Source organism: Amphiura filiformis, chromosome 2 (genome assembly GCF_039555335.1).
Source record: "Amphiura filiformis chromosome 2, Afil_fr2py, whole genome shotgun sequence".
NCBI lineage: Eukaryota > Metazoa > Echinodermata > Ophiuroidea > Amphilepidida > Amphiuridae > Amphiura > Amphiura filiformis.
Genome location: NC_092629.1, coordinates 72596840 through 72616219, shown reverse-complemented (window position 1 = coordinate 72616219; position 19380 = coordinate 72596840). Strand labels below are relative to the sequence as shown.

Here is a 19380-nt window from a genome sequence, read left to right as displayed (position 1 = left end):
GTTTGGGGGCTGGGAGCCCAGTATCATGAGATGCTGAATAGTATCTTTAGGTATTTTTGCATGTTCTGGTACTGAAATTGGTATTCAAAGCTAATAAGCAGCCCAGCAAACACAAAAACGTTTTAAAAATGTTTTAAATAAGTTATATTTTGGCTTGTGGTTTTTAAAATGTCTGGTTATTTAAAGGGCATGATAACGTTTAAAACGTTTTTTTTATGAAAACACACTATTGCAAACTATTTTTGCAAACATTTTTGCCAAATATTGTGTCAATACTTAAATAACATTATGTTAAAATATTTGAAGCCAGCAAACACAGAAATGTTCTGAAAATGTTTTTTTCAAAACCTTTTAATAAAATTTAAATGTCGGGTTATATAAAGGTCATGAAAACGTTTTTAAAACGTTATTGAAAATATTTTGGGCAAACATTTTTCGCAAAATATTTTTTCAACCCGAAAATAACATTCTGTTTAGAATGTTTTGTATCAAGTTTTCAAGAATGTTTTTAGAATGTTATTAAAACGTTTTTATACCCTTTATATAACCCGACATTTAAACGTGTTTTCTGAGCAGTAGATTATCAAAAAATGTTTTTTAAGGTTATGAAAACGTTTTATACTCTTAATATACCCTTTATATATCCCGACATTTAAACGTTTTCTGACAACCTTTTATAACCGTTTGCGAATGATGTCGAAAACGTTTTGTGTTTGCTGGGAGGGTATTTAGGTATCATTGCACCATGTTGATATAGCTTTAAGATAATTATATCTGAGTTGTTCTGTAATGGTAATTGTGGTATCTAGATGACCAAACACCTTCGGTTTTCCAAGCCATGCCTCGTGGTGACTGCGGTATAGGAATGTTTCAGTGCAGTCGAAGTGGTGAATGTATCCCTATTTCATTCCTGTGTGACTTCCTCATTAATTGCCATGATGGGTCGGATGAAGATCAGTGTGGTAGGCAAATTGTAATACGTCTTAATCTTATATATTAGTCTTTATCTAAACAATATCTTATCATACATTTCTTATTTTAACATTTACTGCGTCCATTCAATATGGACGCCAATATTCAGTACCGAATTCTGCAGCTTGCACAGAGTATCTTGTAAACACCGAATTTTTTCACTTTAATATACGTACCATACATTTTAAAATGTAAACTTTAATTATGAGAATACTTATTATCTGCGACTAAATGAACTAATTATAATAACATAATCTAAAGTCAATTATGTCATTGTGTATTTGGCAACTTGCTGTTGTTAGTGTTGATACCACCGCCTTTTCAATTAACAGTTTTAATAACTGTTTCTAGAAGACACTAAAACAAAAACAATTCACTATATTTTTTTCACTAAACCTGGTATGAGAACAACATTCAACTGCCAATACCAATATTATATCAAACTGTTCGTTTAATTGATTCATCTGTACTGGAAACATATTTAATCTTTGTGGTTTGGTTCGTGATCTGTTTAGTCATTTTGTGCATTTTTTTTTCTTATAGTTTACCCCGAATGCAACGAAGACGATTACACATGTTCTGATGGTCAGTGCATTGACAAATCAAAAAGATGTGATCTTATTAAAGATTGCACAACAGGATCAGATGAGGAACTGTGTGGTAAGATGAATATCGTCGTGTCCCTCTCTACGTCCGAGTCCTACTTTTTCCCCATTTTTCTTGCTGTCGTTAACCATTATGATTGAATGCAGCGCATCATTTTGCATAATCATGATGTACGGAATGGAGCAGTAAAAATGTTGTGCGTTAAATAATTTACGTACACTACGTAATGGCAAACATAAATTATATATATAAAGTATCGAAAGTACTTATTAACTTATGTGTATTATTCGTTTGGAAAATATTATTAAGTACTGAACCATAATTACTATCCACTAAATTTATTTAGTATACGACTAGGATGGAACAATGAGTACATTAAAGAGCTAAATATCTAAACAAGAATTCCCAAATAAGAATTTATAGTTTTTACAGAATATGCATATATTGAATCTGCTCTTTTTTCATTTGTCATTTTTCATAGGTCAATCAATAGTTGGATTCCAGTGCTATGATGGCACTTGGTTACCTGCGCATGCTTACTGTGATGGTCAGAGAGATTGTGCCGGGAAAAACTGGGAAGATGAACCTCTTTACTGTGGTATGTTTTGTTATGCCCCGGAGGCCTCGACGTTGCTTTGGGTGGCGATGTACGGCAAAAAGCTACTAGAATTTGACCCCTCGAAAAAACAAAAAACAAAAACAGACCCGAAATTATCCGAATTTCTGGAGATTTTCCCTAAATTTTGCTAAAAAAGATAAAAAAAATTGCCACTTTTTCGACACCTTTCTTTGAGAAAAAATTACAGGCATATTTTCAGCTTAGAAAATTCATTTTAATAGTCTATAATATTTTAATTAGATGTTATTGAAATGCACACGTCTCTTTATTTTAATTTTATTTTTGATCGATGAGTCTATTTTCAGAAGTGAACAATACCGACTTCACGTGCGGAAATGACAGTATCACGTGTAAGAATGGCGCATGCGTAGAGAGTAATAAGCGATGTATTTATGGGCGGGACAAATATAACTTTCCGATTGGATGCCGTGATTCAACTCACTTAGAACAATGTGGTAAGTGACATGAATTAATTATACTGCATATAAATGTATCTTAACACAGGTGATTTCTTAAATTACAACATAAAGTAGATGAAAAAAAACTAATTTGTTATGTGTATGTTCATAATGTTGTATCCCAATCGACAAGATGGGACGTTATTTGACAAAAATGTAGATATTTGCTCTTCAGGGCTATTCCCGCCGCCTTTTGTAACGAACTCATTAGAGCGTAAAATCTCCGTGTTTTGAGGGAAAGTGTAAACTTTTGTCATTTTTGAAATGCTCTCATTTTCATTCAATTTGGTACATGGGAGGGGGAATAAAGTTGCATCGTGCCGAATGAGGCATCAAATAAGCGAAACAAAGTAATCCATCGACTACTATTTTAAATGTATAAAAACTTTTTGTGTGCAGCCTAGTTTAATAAATTGTTACTGGACACTACGAATCAGCCGTAAAGTCGGCCCGTCAATTTTGTTTTATTTCGTGCTTAGAAAATATATATAATAAGCTTTAAAATAGTATATCATTTGACTTCAAACGATATCCAGAAGCGGTGTTATGGTTTGTTGAACTCTGCTCCTTCAACTAAATGGTACCTTTTTTCGGTTCTACACGTGTCTCTTTTTCCACATTGCTTGTAATAAAGTCATTTCAAAGCATCCCCAAGTCAACGAGGTTCAGCAATGTCCCCTCATTGTCATTGTTGGTTATACATACCTAGACAAAATTTTGTAACCCACCACTTGAACAGGATTTAGCCAAAGTAAACAAAGACTAGATCTACACTGTAAATTGGCCAGAACACATGGAACGCGTTCATTAATATAACGGTTTTTTAACACATGACACGTGTTCAAATTATTTAGAGAACACTAGTGTTAATGTAGAGAACACAGGTGTTATTACCTCAGAACACTAGTGTAACATGTTCTAATCCTTTAAACTCTGGTGTTCAAAATTACTATCTATGAACACCTCGGACACATGAGAGAAATGTAACGGTTTTTTAACACATGACACGTGTTCAAACATTGATTTTCAGAATGCTGGTGTTCAACTTTTATTTTATACATTTTCAAAATCTCATTACTCGACAATAAACAAATGCATGGTAGTATAAACAAGATAATGGCGGTGTTCCGAAGAATTCCAATGAAATCAGAGAATTTTCACCTAAGGCAAGCCCAAGGCTCGAACCCTCGCCGATCGTATCTCCCGGCTGACAGCGCAACGCATTAATCGCTCGGCCATAGTCACCCTCTTGTGTCTCTCCGATGCTTGTTCATCGCTGTCAACAGATATACGGGCTCTGAGTCGCTCCCAAAGTTGCCCTGATTTTCATTCTTCTCTAAATCCTTCGAATTTACCCTGACTATCATCCCATTTGTCTTGAAAAAGACAGTTTGGAATAGCGTTTCCCGGGAGCGTTTCCACGTTGCATCGCCATTGTTGTTGTTGTTGTTACTTATATCCCTCCTTCAAAGGAGCACCGTGCATTTCTCGCTGACACGTCGCAGCTCTCCAACGCCTCTATCTGCTCATGCGTTCCATTTTTGAACACCAGTATTCAATATAATCATTCAGAACACTTGTGACACGTCTGATCAATACTATGTGTTCTACATTATACTAAAAGAACACTAATGTGCAAGGCTTATCACATTTTCAAATACACAAGTGTTCTAAAGAGACAATTATGAACACCTCGGACGCGTCTGAGAAGCGTCATGTGTTCGGGAACATTTGCAGTGTATTTAATGATTCTATATGTAGAAGATTATTATCCTCTTCAGCAATAGGATTATTGATTGGTTTAAACGCTATCAAATGAGAAACATGTCGCGCCTAATTGATACACCTATGAATACGACATTCACGAACATTTTGCACTATATCTCAGAATACAATTTGCCGAGTTTACAGCTCATTCGTAGTGTTCACTCACAATTTAGAATATACTAAAACAAAATACAACGTAAACAACCGGACATCTAATAACATCTACATAGGTTTATGACCAAATACCAACAGCATTACCATGTAAACATCTACATAGGATTATGACCAAATAACAACAGCACATTTGTTACTTTTATATGCAGCTGATTTTCAGTGTCCAAATGACACCTTAAAGTGTCCAGACTCCTACTGTATTCCACTGAGAAATCGATGTGATGATAGCTTTGATTGCCCAAACGGAGAGGACGAGGCTGAATGCAGTAAGGGCATACCTTTATGCAAATTAATTGATATTTGTGTTATTTTCTTTATTATTTTTTTTTGTATTTACATTTATGTTACCGGTACATAATATTAATATAAAGTGTTAACTTTAAATTCAATCTATAAGTATACCTTTAACTATGGTGATGTAGAACGTGGCCTAATGGTTAGGGTACACTCCTTTTGTTGTGCATGTGGGCCGGTGATAACTTTTATGAGTATTGGTTTGGAAAAAAAAACTTTGATTGAATTCAGACTTCTACTCTTCACATGGTACATCCAGAGTTTGAGTAATTGAACCATGAGAGTGCCCCGTTATTTAGCGAGGACATTTCGTTGTCGCTCCTGTGTACATAGGCATATAAAATTTAATCAATACTGAGTTTCATGTGAGGTGACTTATTCTTTTGCTCTGTTTCCTTTTACTTAACATTGAGTAATTTTGATTTAGAGTCAGTTTCTGACATAAAGTTGCAGTCCGGGGGGAAAGTGGCTGATTCTAATTCCGTATACGCAGCAGCGCTGTGAAATTGATGAAATGGTGATTCGCAGAGTCTGTAACATGCCATCGAACGGAGAGCATGGCGCAATGGCGGAGAGCGTGGTGCAATGGTTAGGGTACTTGCTTTAGTACATGAGGTCCCGGGTTCAATTCCAGGCGGTGGAGATTTGCCTAGACTATGCCATAGTCGAATTTGTTTTTAAATATGTTATTATTAGTCATGATGAACCCATTTCGTTGAACTCAAAATTATACTGATGTTTATTAAAATTAAAGTATTCAATAGTAAAATGGTCATAAAGAGTTAAAAATATCAGACGATTAGTTGAATGCAACATTATCTTGCATAATTATAACGGCTCACTTTAATACTGAACAATTCTGATTTTGGAATCTACCAGTTTATTGATAGCGAACCCCGAAATGCCATAGTCGAATTTCATTAAAATATGTTATTATTAGTCATGATGAACCCATTTCGTTGAACTCAAAATTATACTGATGTTTATTAAAATTAAAGTATTCAATAGTAAAATGGTCATAAAGAGTTAAAAATATCAGACGATTAGTTGAATGCAACATTATCTTGCATAATTATAACGGCTCACTTTAATACTGAACAATTCTGATTTTGGAATCTACCAGTTTATTGATAGCGAACCCGAAATTTCTTGGGAAGCTAACAAACAGAGGGAGTAGGGTGACTGATCAGATGTGAAAATCTATCAATTGTGCACACATTAATTAAATCAGAGTTTTAAGCTTAAATACAATATCCAGAGTATGCACAATGGGCAAGTGGACTACAGGGTAGTCTAAGATTTGCCAGGATATTGAATTGGAAAAAAGTCTGAAATTAGTTGGCAACTTCTATAGATTAAATTCAGACTTCAGCTCTCCCCATGGTTCATTTAGCACTGGGTAAATGAATCATGACAGTACTCCGTCCTTCGGAGGGGACGTTAAGCCGGAGGGGACGTTAAGCCGACGCGTCGGTCCCGTGTGCAGAGAGCCAAACCTGTACATGTATCTCGCAGCAAGTTTCGAAAAGAGTAGGGTGTTAACCCCGTCCCGGTGTTCAAATGGACCCCAATGGAAATAAGCTTCAATAGAGGTGTTCTTGAGTTATCCAGGGTTGTCAAAACCCGAGCAAATAAAAAAAAATCGAACACAAAAAGCCGGAGTACAATTGCACAGGGTGTCGTCACAATAAGGTGGTTACTGGGCGTAAAAACTACCAGAGCAAAACCATTGCCAAATACCTATATTTTTAGAGTAGCCATTAGCTCTTGTTTCGCAAATGTGCGTTATAGCGCCGCAGATAATTATATTATTGAGATTTGCTGCCACATTGTGTATAGTATGTACGTGTATGTTTTGGCTCTTCTTATAGTTGCTGGCACATAATTATATATTCTATTACCCCCACGACCCATTATTCAAAATCGCGCACTGTGATTTGTTGTAACGCGTCACGTGACAGACCATTAATTAGCGATAAAGTGTCAAGGGCAACGAACTTTATGTTCTTCTATCATCACAGCGCACAGCAGATCGCACAGCACACCTGCTTATGTAGGGGAGAAGGGAATGTCAGGGGTGTGTTATTGTATGTGCATACCTGCTTATAGGGGAGAATGGAATGTTAGGTTGTGTTATTGGAATGTGCATACGCTTTGGCTACGCGCTCCACCTTGAGGTAAACAACTTGAAATATTTGGGCACAAAATTTGAAATTTTCTCTTTAAATCACACTATTTTGTGGTAATAGAATAGAAATAAAGGGTGCAGCATTATCCTTTACATGCAAATAATGTGTCCTCGGCAGTAAAAACGTTTAAATAATGGGTTCGGCTGCACCTCACCCATTATTTACGTTTTTACTGCCTCGGACACATTATTTTCGTGTAAAGGATCATGCATTACCCTTTATTTCTTAATTAGATACGGTGTGCCGTTCGCTCATTTGAGCTATAAATGGCTCCTCTTGTAAATTATGTATAAAAACTTGAATATGTGTAGGAATTTTTGACGGTGTCCCTCGTCTTTGTCTGATTCTTTTTAATTAAGGTATATACCAATGCCCCGGGAATTATCGTTGCCATGGTAGTACTAATTGTGTGACGCAATCGCAAGTGTGTGATGGTGTAAGAGACTGTTCGGAAGGCGATGATGAAATGTTTTGTGGTAAAGATAATGTCCATTTGTGATGTGATGTGATCTATCAAAATCAGTCGGAAGACGGAAATATTGATTTCAAGATATAAACAAACAAAGTTAAAACTTTCTTTTGTTGTCTCTTGTTTTGGAAATACTTCAACTGTTCATATTTTAAACTAAATGTTCGATTTCAATTGAATATGCCCGACTTCAGACTGACTTTGCTTGATCACACCACATTTTATCTATCATATTAAAAACAATATACAACACATTATGAAAAGGACAAACACAATTTCACGATGGGTTTCATTGTTTAAGTTAATTCTAACACACGAACAATAAGTAACATTTTAAGAGGAAATCATGGTATGACCTGAAGTGATGTTTATGACCAAACAGGAATAAGTAGAATAATGTCATCAGTCAAAACTCGCTACACGAAAGTGTACCATCTTTATAACTTGTATATAATTTAGTTTCACAGTGTCTTCTTATTTTAATATCAGGTTTTACGTGTATGGATAGCTGCACCTGCATTGGCTTGTACATATCTTGCAATGGATCTACACGGAATCGAACCCATCACCTTACCATACCTGGCAGCTCCCGAGAATTGTGAGTAAAATGTGTTACTCATGGAAATGTTAGAGTGTAAATAAATGCCACACTTCACAAAAATATGATTTTAGTCTTTTCATGTTTTGTAGAAATTATAAATGCAATAAAATTGTTTTATTTTCTAATTTTCTATCCTATTTTAGACATTTAACACATCTTCATATCACAGGCGACTTAAAAGCGAAAGATACCATACAGAATAGGCTGCTAGTAAATTTGAAGAACATGCCGTTTCTAACTATTTTGTAAGTATCAAACCTACGAAAAAATAACATTCGAGAAAACTGTCAACGATTAGAGTCCAAATTATGGTAACAAATATTACTGAAATATTACCAAAATAAATTTCTACTGATAATTACAATGTGAAATATTAACGTATTACCTAAGAATTAATGATGATAGTACTATTTGTATCGATCTCTCTTTTTCAGAAATCTTACAAGTAATGGTATAAAATCGATATCAGTACAAACATTTGAAACTAACAGAAACCTTCGGATTTTGTAAGTACAAGCAGTAAGATAAAATAATTTTAAATTGGTTTGTTGTTTCTTCTTAAGTGAAAAAATGAGAAGCAAATATTATTGTTTTATTTTGCTATTTAACTGCCTTTAATATCTTCATATTTAAAATAGTTATTCCAAAGGTCAAATTATGGTCAAACATACCAGAGTTTTTGCTTTGACTTTGGGAAAATTATTGCAAATGAGGTTAGCCCGCCAAGCGACGATATGTTAGATATGTGTTAACAGCTTAAATTTTCCCATAGGAGAGAAAATACATTTATATACACATTCCACAACAAATTCCATTATTCGCAATCAATCTGATCCAGTGTTATATCTTTATAAATTGGTTTCACAAATTGGCATTCTTCCTTAGGAATCGCGTACAATTGAATAATATAATAACATCATGCTTTCTTCTTCTGTTTCCCCTTTGTTTTTCATACAAGGTCACTGGCGAGGAATAGCATTGCCTATCTCAGCAATTCAACATTTTTGTATCTTGAAAAGTTAGTTTATCTGTAAGTATACAATGGACTATTCCAGCTGAAATCCATATGCTACTATGCACTATCAAAAAATATAAAGAGAATTTTTTCAAAGTGATGAAAATTGGACAAAATCATTAGTATTGAACATTTTCTCATTTTATGAAAGTTTCTTATCCAAATGATCCAAATGAATGAGAAATACTAATTAACGTGTCAAACACATGTCACATTGTTTGAAATGACAAAATTAATACAGGTTGTTGACACGTTAATTAGTAAGTCTCATTCATTTATATGAGAAAGTTTCCTAGAAATGAGACCATTTTCAATTCTCGTCGTATTTTTTTCCAATTGTCATCTCTTTGAAAGAATTCTCATTTTAATTTTCTATTAGTGAGGGAGAAATGGTGAATCTCAATAAGGCTACTTGAATGGGTGACTCCGTTTAAAATATACAACCCTTGTACTAAGAGTTAAGATCATTTCTTTCATATGTGTGTATAGCTTTCAACTGGATTAGCTAAATATTTTTACGATACTGTAAGTTTATATTTGTTGTTAAAATCAGTCATTCTTGGTTCTTTTTACCATTATACGTCTTTTCTTTGATTATTATGACCAAGTGATCTTGCTGGGAACCCATTAAGAGATATTGCATTGGGCAGCTTTACCAAACTAAATCAGCTCTTGTTTTTGTAAGTTTATTTTCAGATTTTGCTTTTTGTCATTTTTTATTTATAATTTAATGTGTTTCATAACTATTGTGTTAATTATTAGTAGTTGAGAAATGACATATCATATTTGATTAAAAACTTCTATTCCAATAATAGCTACATCTGTTAGTAGTGATTTAGAAAATAGTTGAACTCTTGTTGATGTTTTTTTCATAGAGACATTCAAGACACAAATTTGGGAAGCGGAAAAAAGGAAGTATTTACCGATTTATCTGACTTACAAACATTGTAAGTATTGTCATATTTTACATTTTGTAACCCTTATTTATTGCTGAAAATGCCAAAGCGTCAACTGAACAACACACCGAAGCAAACGGGAGTAATACAAACCCCTTTGTAACTTACGTTCTCCGTGCGTTAACCTGGTAAGGTCTTGCTCAATATAACTGATTTTGTGAGGACTTGGTATGCCAGCACATAAGACTTCTGGACTGACAACACACCGACCCGAAAAACAGAGGACTTGGATTTCAAATATGTTCGTTCTTTTTCATGTTTGCCATCTTTTGGGCCTCCAGAAATATGCGTAATACAAGGTGGTTGTGGTGGTTTGGGAATGTATGTGGGTGTGCTTGGCATGTATAGGTGTATTGTCATAAAGTGTATTCAAAGTATTGCTGACGTGATTGACATAAATAATATTTTACTCTTGTCCATGTCTACAGGCATTCGGACAGATACCTGTTCTGCTGTTTGGTTCAAGACATCGACTCAATAACCGAATGTTTACCTGCAGCTGATCAATTCTCTTCATGCGCAGATTTGATTCGAACCCCTATCCTACGAATCTTTATGTGGATTCTCGGCATCAGTGCCATCATAGGCAATGCCTTTGTGTTGCTTCAAAGATTGAGACCAAACAAATCTGGAAGAAGCAATAATATTCGAGTCCAAGGCATAATGATCGGCCATTTAGCTCTAGCGGATAGTTTGATGGGTGTTTATATGCTGATAATAGCTTCAGCAGATGTGTATTACCGTGATCGCTATGCATTTTTTGCCGAGAATTGGCAAACAAGTTTACTTTGCAAAATTGCTGGATTTTTATCCGTCATTTCGAGCGAGTCATCAGTATTTTTCATGATGGTGATTAGTTTGGACCGATTCATCAACATAGTGTTTCCATTTCAGAGGTTTCTAATTTTGCGCCCAAAATCAGCCCAAATTTATGCCTGTACTATTTGGTTCATCACATTTACCATCTCCATCATACCCGTTTTAGCACGAGGCTATTTTGGTAATGCATTCTATGGCCGCTCCACAGTATGCCTTGCTTTGCCTCTCACAACAGACCGTCCACAAGGTTGGCAATATTCATCAACCGTCTTTGTCGGCTTCAACCTTACTGCCTTCATAATCATGACCGCTTGTTACGTATCAATCTATTTCAAAGCAAAAACATCTTCACTAAGAGCGGGGCGCGGAAGCGAAGCACAATCAAACCAAATCCAACTTGCTTTACGGATGTCGTTCTTAGTATTTTCCGATATGTGTTGCTGGATGCCAATCATAGTCATGGGTATTTTATCGCTAACACGCGCTGTGGAAATTCCTGCAACTAGTTACGCGTGGACTGCAGTGTTTGTACTACCGCTGAATTCCTCCCTTAACCCATACCTATATACAATCTTAACGAGGAAGCTGAATCAAAGACAACGCAATAAGAGTATGATGTCATCGTCATCATTGTCTGTCATCAATCAAACGAAGGAATGTAATTGTGCAAAGGAGAGTAACGGTATCATGAATCCTGCTAGTAATGGTGATATAGGTAAATTCAATTTTAAAAGGGTATACAGAAATAATATTCTCATAATTGAGTACAAAATAGTTCCTAGTTGGACCTAGAAAAAAGCGCCAATACCTTCTCAGGAAAGAACGGTCAGTTTCCGTCGGCCAATCACCGAACCGTCTGATGGCGTACGTATTTTAAGCATTTTGGTCCCCAGAGAGAGGATTACAAGCAAGATCTAAGATCCGGTATTACCAATGAGGTACATTGTAGAATGAAAGAAAAGTATTTAATTCGCAAACTTTTGAAACTACGATAGTTTGCGTATTTAAAATGCGGGCGCAAACTATAGTTCGATTTGCCGAAAAAATACGGGTGGTACACTTTGTACCAAATTAATTTTATACCATAATTTAGTTTAACCTGTGCCCTATGTCATTTAGTTAATTTTGACATATAGTTTGAAAATATGATCAAGCCAATCCAATAAAAACGAAAATTGACAATAATTTTGTTTAGTTTTGGGAACAGAGATTAACAGAATAATGATTCCCTTAAAATTAATGCTAGTTTGCGTCTGACGTCAGGGCAAAGGCGAGCAGTGATTGGTTGCTGACCTTCGCAGTACGGCATTTTTGGTCTGGTTGACAGGACGTCATACGCAAACTAGTCTTTTTTAATTCGGTCTTCATATTATAAAATGTTACAGATACTGGCGTAATAGAACGTGCCCATACAATGGTGGCCAATAACATACTGATTGAAAATATGGGTTATCCGACGATAAAGAAACTTGCAATCAACGGTGGTATAACAAAGGGTAATATGAGGCTTATTGAGTATGATTTACAAATGGCAGTGCAATTTCTACATCAAGAGATGCTTTTATCGAGGAATTGCGTCCAGGAAGATTGTATTTTCGTGAAAAAGGTAAAGTGCTGTGTTCATTGTGGACCTAAAAGACGGTCAAATGATATATATCCATAGAATTAAGTTTACGAATATACCGTAGTTTTTTATTAGTGTTTTTTTCTAAGAAAGAGCTAAAAACACACAACCTCCACAAAGCATTAAGATAGGTTGATCGTACAATAATACATGTTTGTACAGCCACCTGTGTCAGTAATATACTGTGCTAGCTTAAACTCCAAAATTTGAGAATGTTTTAATGGAGGGTGTCACTTTAGGCATATAGATTGTTTGTAGATGGAATAATATGGTATTTGAATTCCGCTTATTTTGCGAAACTGTCTGTATTAGAAAATGGGGTATTTATTGGCTCTGTGACAAACTTATCAGCTTAAAATCTCAGGGACATGGACAGATTTTCTTCGATGACTAAATAATAATTGAAAGCTGTCAGGAAGTATTGCTTCAAATATAAAGGGAAATGTATCGTAATATTCATTGATTACACAAAGGACTCATTACTCCTTAACAATAACTTTACTTATCCACAGTTTTTTGACACCTTAATGACAGCATTCTTATCATTTCAGATATCTTCTGAGCTCATACACGCCTATCTTATTGTGCCCAGTATGTTGGATGAATTTGTAATCAATGGAAAATCAAAAGAGGAAGCAATCGAAGCTAATGATGAGAGTAAACATATGCTGGAATTAAGCATGACAAAGTTAGACAAAATACTGCAACTTATATCGGATCTTGCAACAGAATAATGACATCTAAGAATAATTATCTTGGATATAATAATTATCTTGAACAGTGTTGGTGGCTGACATGTCAAAGTATTGACAGTGACAGATTGTTGTTTGTGTCTTGGTTTTCTATTGAGTAATGTGTTGTGCTGTTGTAATTAGTGGCGGCTTAATCCTTATACGTGGAGCGAACGCAAAGGTGTAGTATAGAATCCCTAAATGTCTCAAAATGAGGGACACGGTTGAGAAATTCCAACGCAATCAACTGATGATAATTGATACTTCAGTCAAGTACCTAAAGTGGATGATGACATTTGACAACAGTTCATGAGTGAATTGACGGAGATGAGTACATTAAAGAGGTGATGGGTGTGCAGTCACCCATTATAGACGAATCCAATTTCACGCATTCCTACACCTCAGTGGCAGCCATGGCTTGGCTGAGTATATCTCACCTGAAATGTGAAATGATGTGTCCTTGGCGGGAATTTTAAACTGCATTCCACCACCCGTGTAACACGTAGACAAAAGAATAATGAAAGTTTACAACACAATACAATCTTACATCGATTTTTAAACGGCTTTGATCCACCCAATTGGGTAGTCACAACATCAGCTTGGTGCGCCGGGGACCCAATTAATGGCCGACCAAATCCTGACCATGACTTGGCTCGTTGGATTCGTTTATATGAAAATGAAGTGAATAAATACTAGTCTACAAGTTTCCGAAAGCCATCATGCTAGATTTAGAGCCTTTCGCTCAATACCTATGGCCATGTGTCATAATTTGGGACCCTCTTTTGTGACATGCTATTTTCATAGGTGAAAACATGAGTTTTGATATAAATGGTTATAACTTTTAATTTTAATTTACCAAGTACAAGTATGTAAAAGTATACATTGCTGGAAAGCATAAAGAACACAGATTACAATGAATTAAACTTGAAATAAAAAATTCAGGGTGTGCGAGGAAATATACAGGGTGTAACAATTAACTTTTTAATGAATATGTTGTATACTTTTAAATTGTGTATTTCTTTTCAGGAGGACGAGGCTGAATGCAGTAAGGGCATACCTTTATGCAAATTAATTGATATTTGTGTTATTTTCTTTATTATTTTTTTTTGTATTTACATTTATGTTACCGGTACACTTAATATTAATATAAAGTGTTAACTTTAAATTCAATCTATAAGTATACCTTTAACTATGGTGATGTAGAACGTGGCCTAATGGTTAGGGTACACTCCTTTTGTTGTGCATGTGGGCCGGTGATAACTTTTATGAGTATTGGTTTGGAAAAAAAAACTTTGATTGAATTCAGACTTCTACTCTTCACATGGTACATCCAGAGTTTGAGTAATTGAACCATGAGAGTGCCCCGTTATTTAGCGAGGACATTTCGTTGTCGCTCCTGTGTACATAGGCATATAAAATTTAATCAATACTGAGTTTCATGTGAGGTGACTTATTCTTTTGCTCTGTTTCCTTTTACTTAACATTGAGTAATTTTGATTTAGAGTCAGTTTCTGACATAAAGTTGCAGTCCGGGGGGAAAGTGGCTGATTCTAATTCCGTATACGCAGCAGCGCTGTGAAATTGATGAAATGGTGATTCGCAGAGTCTGTAACATGCCATCGAACGGAGAGCATGGCGCAATGGCGGAGAGCGTGGTGCAATGGTTAGGGTACTTGCTTTAGTACATGAGGTCCCGGGTTCAATTCCAGGCGGTGGAGATTTGCCTAGACTATGCCATAGTCGAATTTGTTTTTAAATATGTTATTATTAGTCATGATGAACCCATTTCGTTGAACTCAAAATTATACTGATGTTTATTAAAATTAAAGTATTCAATAGTAAAATGGTCATAAAGAGTTAAAAATATCAGACGATTAGTTGAATGCAACATTATCTTGCATAATTATAACGGCTCACTTTAATACTGAACAATTCTGATTTTGGAATCTACCAGTTTATTGATAGCGAACCCCGAAATGCCATAGTCGAATTTCATTAAAATATGTTATTATTAGTCATGATGAACCCATTTCGTTGAACTCAAAATTATACTGATGTTTATTAAAATTAAAGTATTCAATAGTAAAATGGTCATAAAGAGTTAAAAATATCAGACGATTAGTTGAATGCAACATTATCTTGCATAATTATAACGGCTCACTTTAATACTGAACAATTCTGATTTTGGAATCTACCAGTTTATTGATAGCGAACCCGAAATTTCTTGGGAAGCTAACAAACAGAGGGAGTAGGGTGACTGATCAGATGTGAAAATCTATCAATTGTGCACACATTAATTAAATCAGAGTTTTAAGCTTAAATACAATATCCAGAGTATGCACAATGGGCAAGTGGACTACGGGGTAGTCTAAGATTTGCCGGGATATTGAATTGGAAAAAAAGTCTGAAATTAGTTGGCAACTTCTATAGATTAAATTCAGACTTCAGCTCTCCCCATGGTTCATTTAGAATTGGGTAAATGAATCATGACAGTACTCCGTCCTTCGGAGGGGACGTTAAGCCGGAGGGGACGTTAAGCCGACGCGTCGGTCCCGTGTGCAGAGAGCCAAACCTGTACATGTATCTCGCAGCAAGTTTCGAAAAGAGTAGGGTGTTAACCCCTCCCGGTGTTCCCAAACCACCCCAATGGAAATAAGCTTCAATAGAGGCTTTCTTGGGTTATCCAGGGTTGTCAAAACCCGAGCAAATAAAAAAAATCGAACACAAAAGCCGGAGTACAATTGCACAGGGTGTCGTCACAATAAGGTGGTTACTGGGCGTAAAAACTACCAGAGCAAAACCATTGCCAAATACCTATATTTTTAGAGTAGCCATTAGCTCTTGTTTCGCAAATGTGCGTTATAGCGCCGCAGATAATTATATTATTGAGATTTGCTGCCACATTGTGTATAGTATGTACGTGTATGTTTTGGCTCTTCTTATAGTTGCTGGCACATAATTATATATTCTATTACCCCACGACCCATTATTCAAAATCGCGCACTGTGATTTGTTGAAACGCGTCACGTGACAGACCATTAATTAGCGATAAAGTGTCAAGGGCAACGAACTTTATGTTCTTCTATCATCACAGCGCACAGCAGATCGCACAGCACACCTGCTTATGTAGGGGAGAAGGGAATGTCAGGGGTGTGTTATTGTATGTGCATACCTGCTTATAGGGAGAATGGAATGTTAGGTTGTGTTATTGGAATGTGCATACGCTTTGGCTACGCGCTCCACCTTGAGGTAAACAACTTGAAATATTTGGGCACAAAATTTGAAATTTTCTCTTTAAATCACACTATTTTGTGGTAATAGAATAGAAATAAAGGGTGCAGCATTATCCTTTACATACAAATAATGTGTCCTCGGCAGTAAAACGTTTAAATAATGGGTTCGGCTGCGCCTCACCCATTATTTACGTTTTACTGCCTCGGACACATTATTTTCGTGTAAAGGATCATGCATTACCCTTTATTTCTTAATTAGATACGGTGTGCCGTTCGCTCATTTGAGCTATAAATGGCTCCTCTTGTAAATTATGTATAAAAACTTGAATATGTGTAGGAATTTTGACGGTGTCCCTCGTCTTTGTCTGATTCTTTTTAATTAAGGTATATACCAATGCCCCGGGAATTATCGTTGCCATGGTAGTACTAATTGTGTGACGCAATCGCAAGTGTGTGATGGTGTAAGAGACTGTTCGGAAGGCGATGATGAAATGTTTTGTGGTAAAGATAATATCCATTTGTGATGTGATGTGATCTATCAAAATCAGTCGGAAGACGGAAATATTGATTTCAAGATATAAACAAACAAAGTTAAAACTTTCTTTTGTTGTCTCTTGTTTTGGAAATACTTCAACTGTTCATATTTTAAACTAAATGTTCGATTTCAATTGAATATGCCCGACTTCAGACTGACTTTGCTTGATCACACCACATTTTATCTATCATATTAAAAACAATATACAACACATTATGAAAAGGACAAACACAATTTCACGATGGGTTTCATTGTTTAAGTTAATTCTAACACACGAACAATAAGTAACATTTTAAGAGGAAATCATGGTATGACCTGAAGTGATGTTTATGACCAAACAGGAATAAGTAGAATAATGTCATCAGTCAAAACTCGCTACACGAAAGTGTACCATCTTTATAACTTGTATATAATTTAGTTTCACAGTGTCTTCTTATTTTAATATCAGGTTTTACGTGTATGGATAGCTGCACCTGCATTGGCTTGTACATATCTTGCAATGGATCTACACGGAATCGAACCCATCACCTTACCATACCTGGCAGCTCCCGAGAATTGTGAGTAAAATGTGTTACTCATGGAAATGTTAGAGTGTAAATAAATGCCACACTTCACAAAAATATGATTTTAGTTTTTTCATGTTTTGTAGAAATTATAAATGCAATAAAATTGTTTTATTTTCTAATTTTCTATCCTATTTTAGACATTTAACACATCTTCATATCACAGGCGACTTAAAAGCGAAAGATACCATACAGAATAGGCTGCTAGTAAATTTGAAGAACATGCCGTTTCTAACTATTTTGTAAGTATCAAACCTACGAAAAAATAACATTCGAGAAAACTGTCAACGATTAGAGTCCAAATTATGGTAACAAATATTACTGAAATATTACCAAAATAAATTTCTACTGATAATTACAATGTGAAATATTAACGTATTACCTAAGAATTAATGATGATAGTACTATTTGTATCGATCTCTCTTTTTCAGAAATCTTACAAGTAATGGTATAAAATCGATATCAGTACAAACATTTGAAACTAACAGAAACCTTCGGATTTTGTAAGTACAAGCAGTAAGATAAAATAATTTTAAATTGGTTTGTTGTTTCTTCTTAAGTGAAAAAATGAGAAGCAAATATTATTGTTTTATTTTGCTATTTAACTGCCTTTAATATCTTCATATTTAAAATAGTTATTCCAAAGGTCAAATTATGGTCAAACATACCAGAGTTTTTGCTTTGACTTTGGGAAAATTATTGCAAATGAGGTTAGCCTGCCAAGCGACGATATGTTAGATATGTGTTAACAGCTTAAATTTTCCCATAGGAGAGAAAATACATTTATATACACATTCCACAACAAATTCCATTATTCGCAATCAATCTGATCCAGTGTTATATCTTTATAAATTGGTTTCACAAATTGGCATTCTTCCTTAGGAATCGCGTACAATTGAATAATATAATAACATCATGCTTTCTTCTTCTGTTTCCCCTTTGTTTTTCATACAAGGTCACTGGCGAGGAATAGCATTGCCTATCTCAGCAATTCAACATTTTTGTATCTTGAAAAGTTAGTTTATCTGTAAGTATACAATGGACTATTCCAGCTGAAATCCATATGCTACTATGCACTATCAAAAAATATAAAGAGAATTTTTTCAAAGTGATGAAAATTGGACAAAATCATTAGTATTGAACATTTTCTCATTTTATGAAAGTTTCTTATCCAAATGATCCAAATGAATGAGAAATACTAATTAACGTGTCAAACACATGTCACATTGTTTGAAATGACACAATTAATACAGGTTGTTGACACGTTAATTAGTAAGTCTCATTCATTTATATGAGAAAGTTTCCTAGAAATGAGACCATTTTCAATTCTCGTATTTTTTTTTCCAATTGTCATCTCTTTGAAAGAATTCTCATTTTAATTTTCTATTAGTGAGGGGAGAAATGGTGAATCTCAATAAGGCTACTTGAATGGGTGACTCCGTTTAAAATATACAACCCTTGTACTAAGAGTTAAGATCATTTCTTTCATATGTGTGTATAGCTTTCAACTGGATTAGCTAAATATTTTTACGATACTGTAAGTTTATATTTGTTGTTAAAATCAGTCATTCTTGGTTCTTTTTACCATTATACGTCTTTTCTTTGATTATTATGACCAAGTGATCTTGCTGGGAACCCATTAAGAGATATTGCATTGGGCAGCTTTACCAAACTAAATCAGCTCTTGTTTTTGTAAGTTTATTTTCAGATTTTGCTTTTTTTTTTTTTTTTTTATAATTTAATGTGTTTCATAAC

General features: G+C 35.0%; 2 protein-coding genes and 1 long non-coding RNA gene across 3 annotated transcripts; all 3 read left to right on the top strand.

Moving 5' to 3' along the window:
• The first annotated feature begins 838 nt into the window (after window positions 1–838).
• On the top strand, window positions 839–8398 carry LOC140142855 (uncharacterized). The gene is made up of 8 exons (XM_072164878.1): window positions 839–962; window positions 1516–1632; window positions 2060–2176; window positions 2503–2652; window positions 4746–4862; window positions 7439–7555; window positions 8038–8146; window positions 8293–8398. The coding sequence occupies exons 1-8, from the start codon at window positions 839–841 to the stop codon at window positions 8396–8398; spliced, it is 957 nt and encodes a 318-aa protein (XP_072020979.1).
• Window positions 8399–9095: 697 nt separating this feature from the next.
• LOC140136886 (G-protein coupled receptor GRL101-like) lies at window positions 9096–13320 on the top strand. The gene is made up of 6 exons (XM_072158506.1): window positions 9096–9179; window positions 9773–9844; window positions 10040–10111; window positions 10549–11654; window positions 12325–12545; window positions 13115–13320. Exons 4-6 carry the CDS (start codon window positions 10676–10678, stop codon window positions 13295–13297), a joined length of 1383 nt encoding a protein of 460 aa, XP_072014607.1. The 5' UTR covers window positions 9096–9179; window positions 9773–9844; window positions 10040–10111; window positions 10549–10675; the 3' UTR covers window positions 13298–13320.
• Window positions 13321–16934: 3614 nt separating this feature from the next.
• On the top strand, window positions 16935–17861 carry LOC140136882 (uncharacterized). The gene is made up of 3 exons (XR_011856776.1): window positions 16935–17028; window positions 17511–17619; window positions 17766–17861. It is a non-coding gene; the product is annotated as an uncharacterized lncRNA (long non-coding RNA).
• The last annotated feature ends 1519 nt before the right edge of the window (window positions 17862–19380 follow it).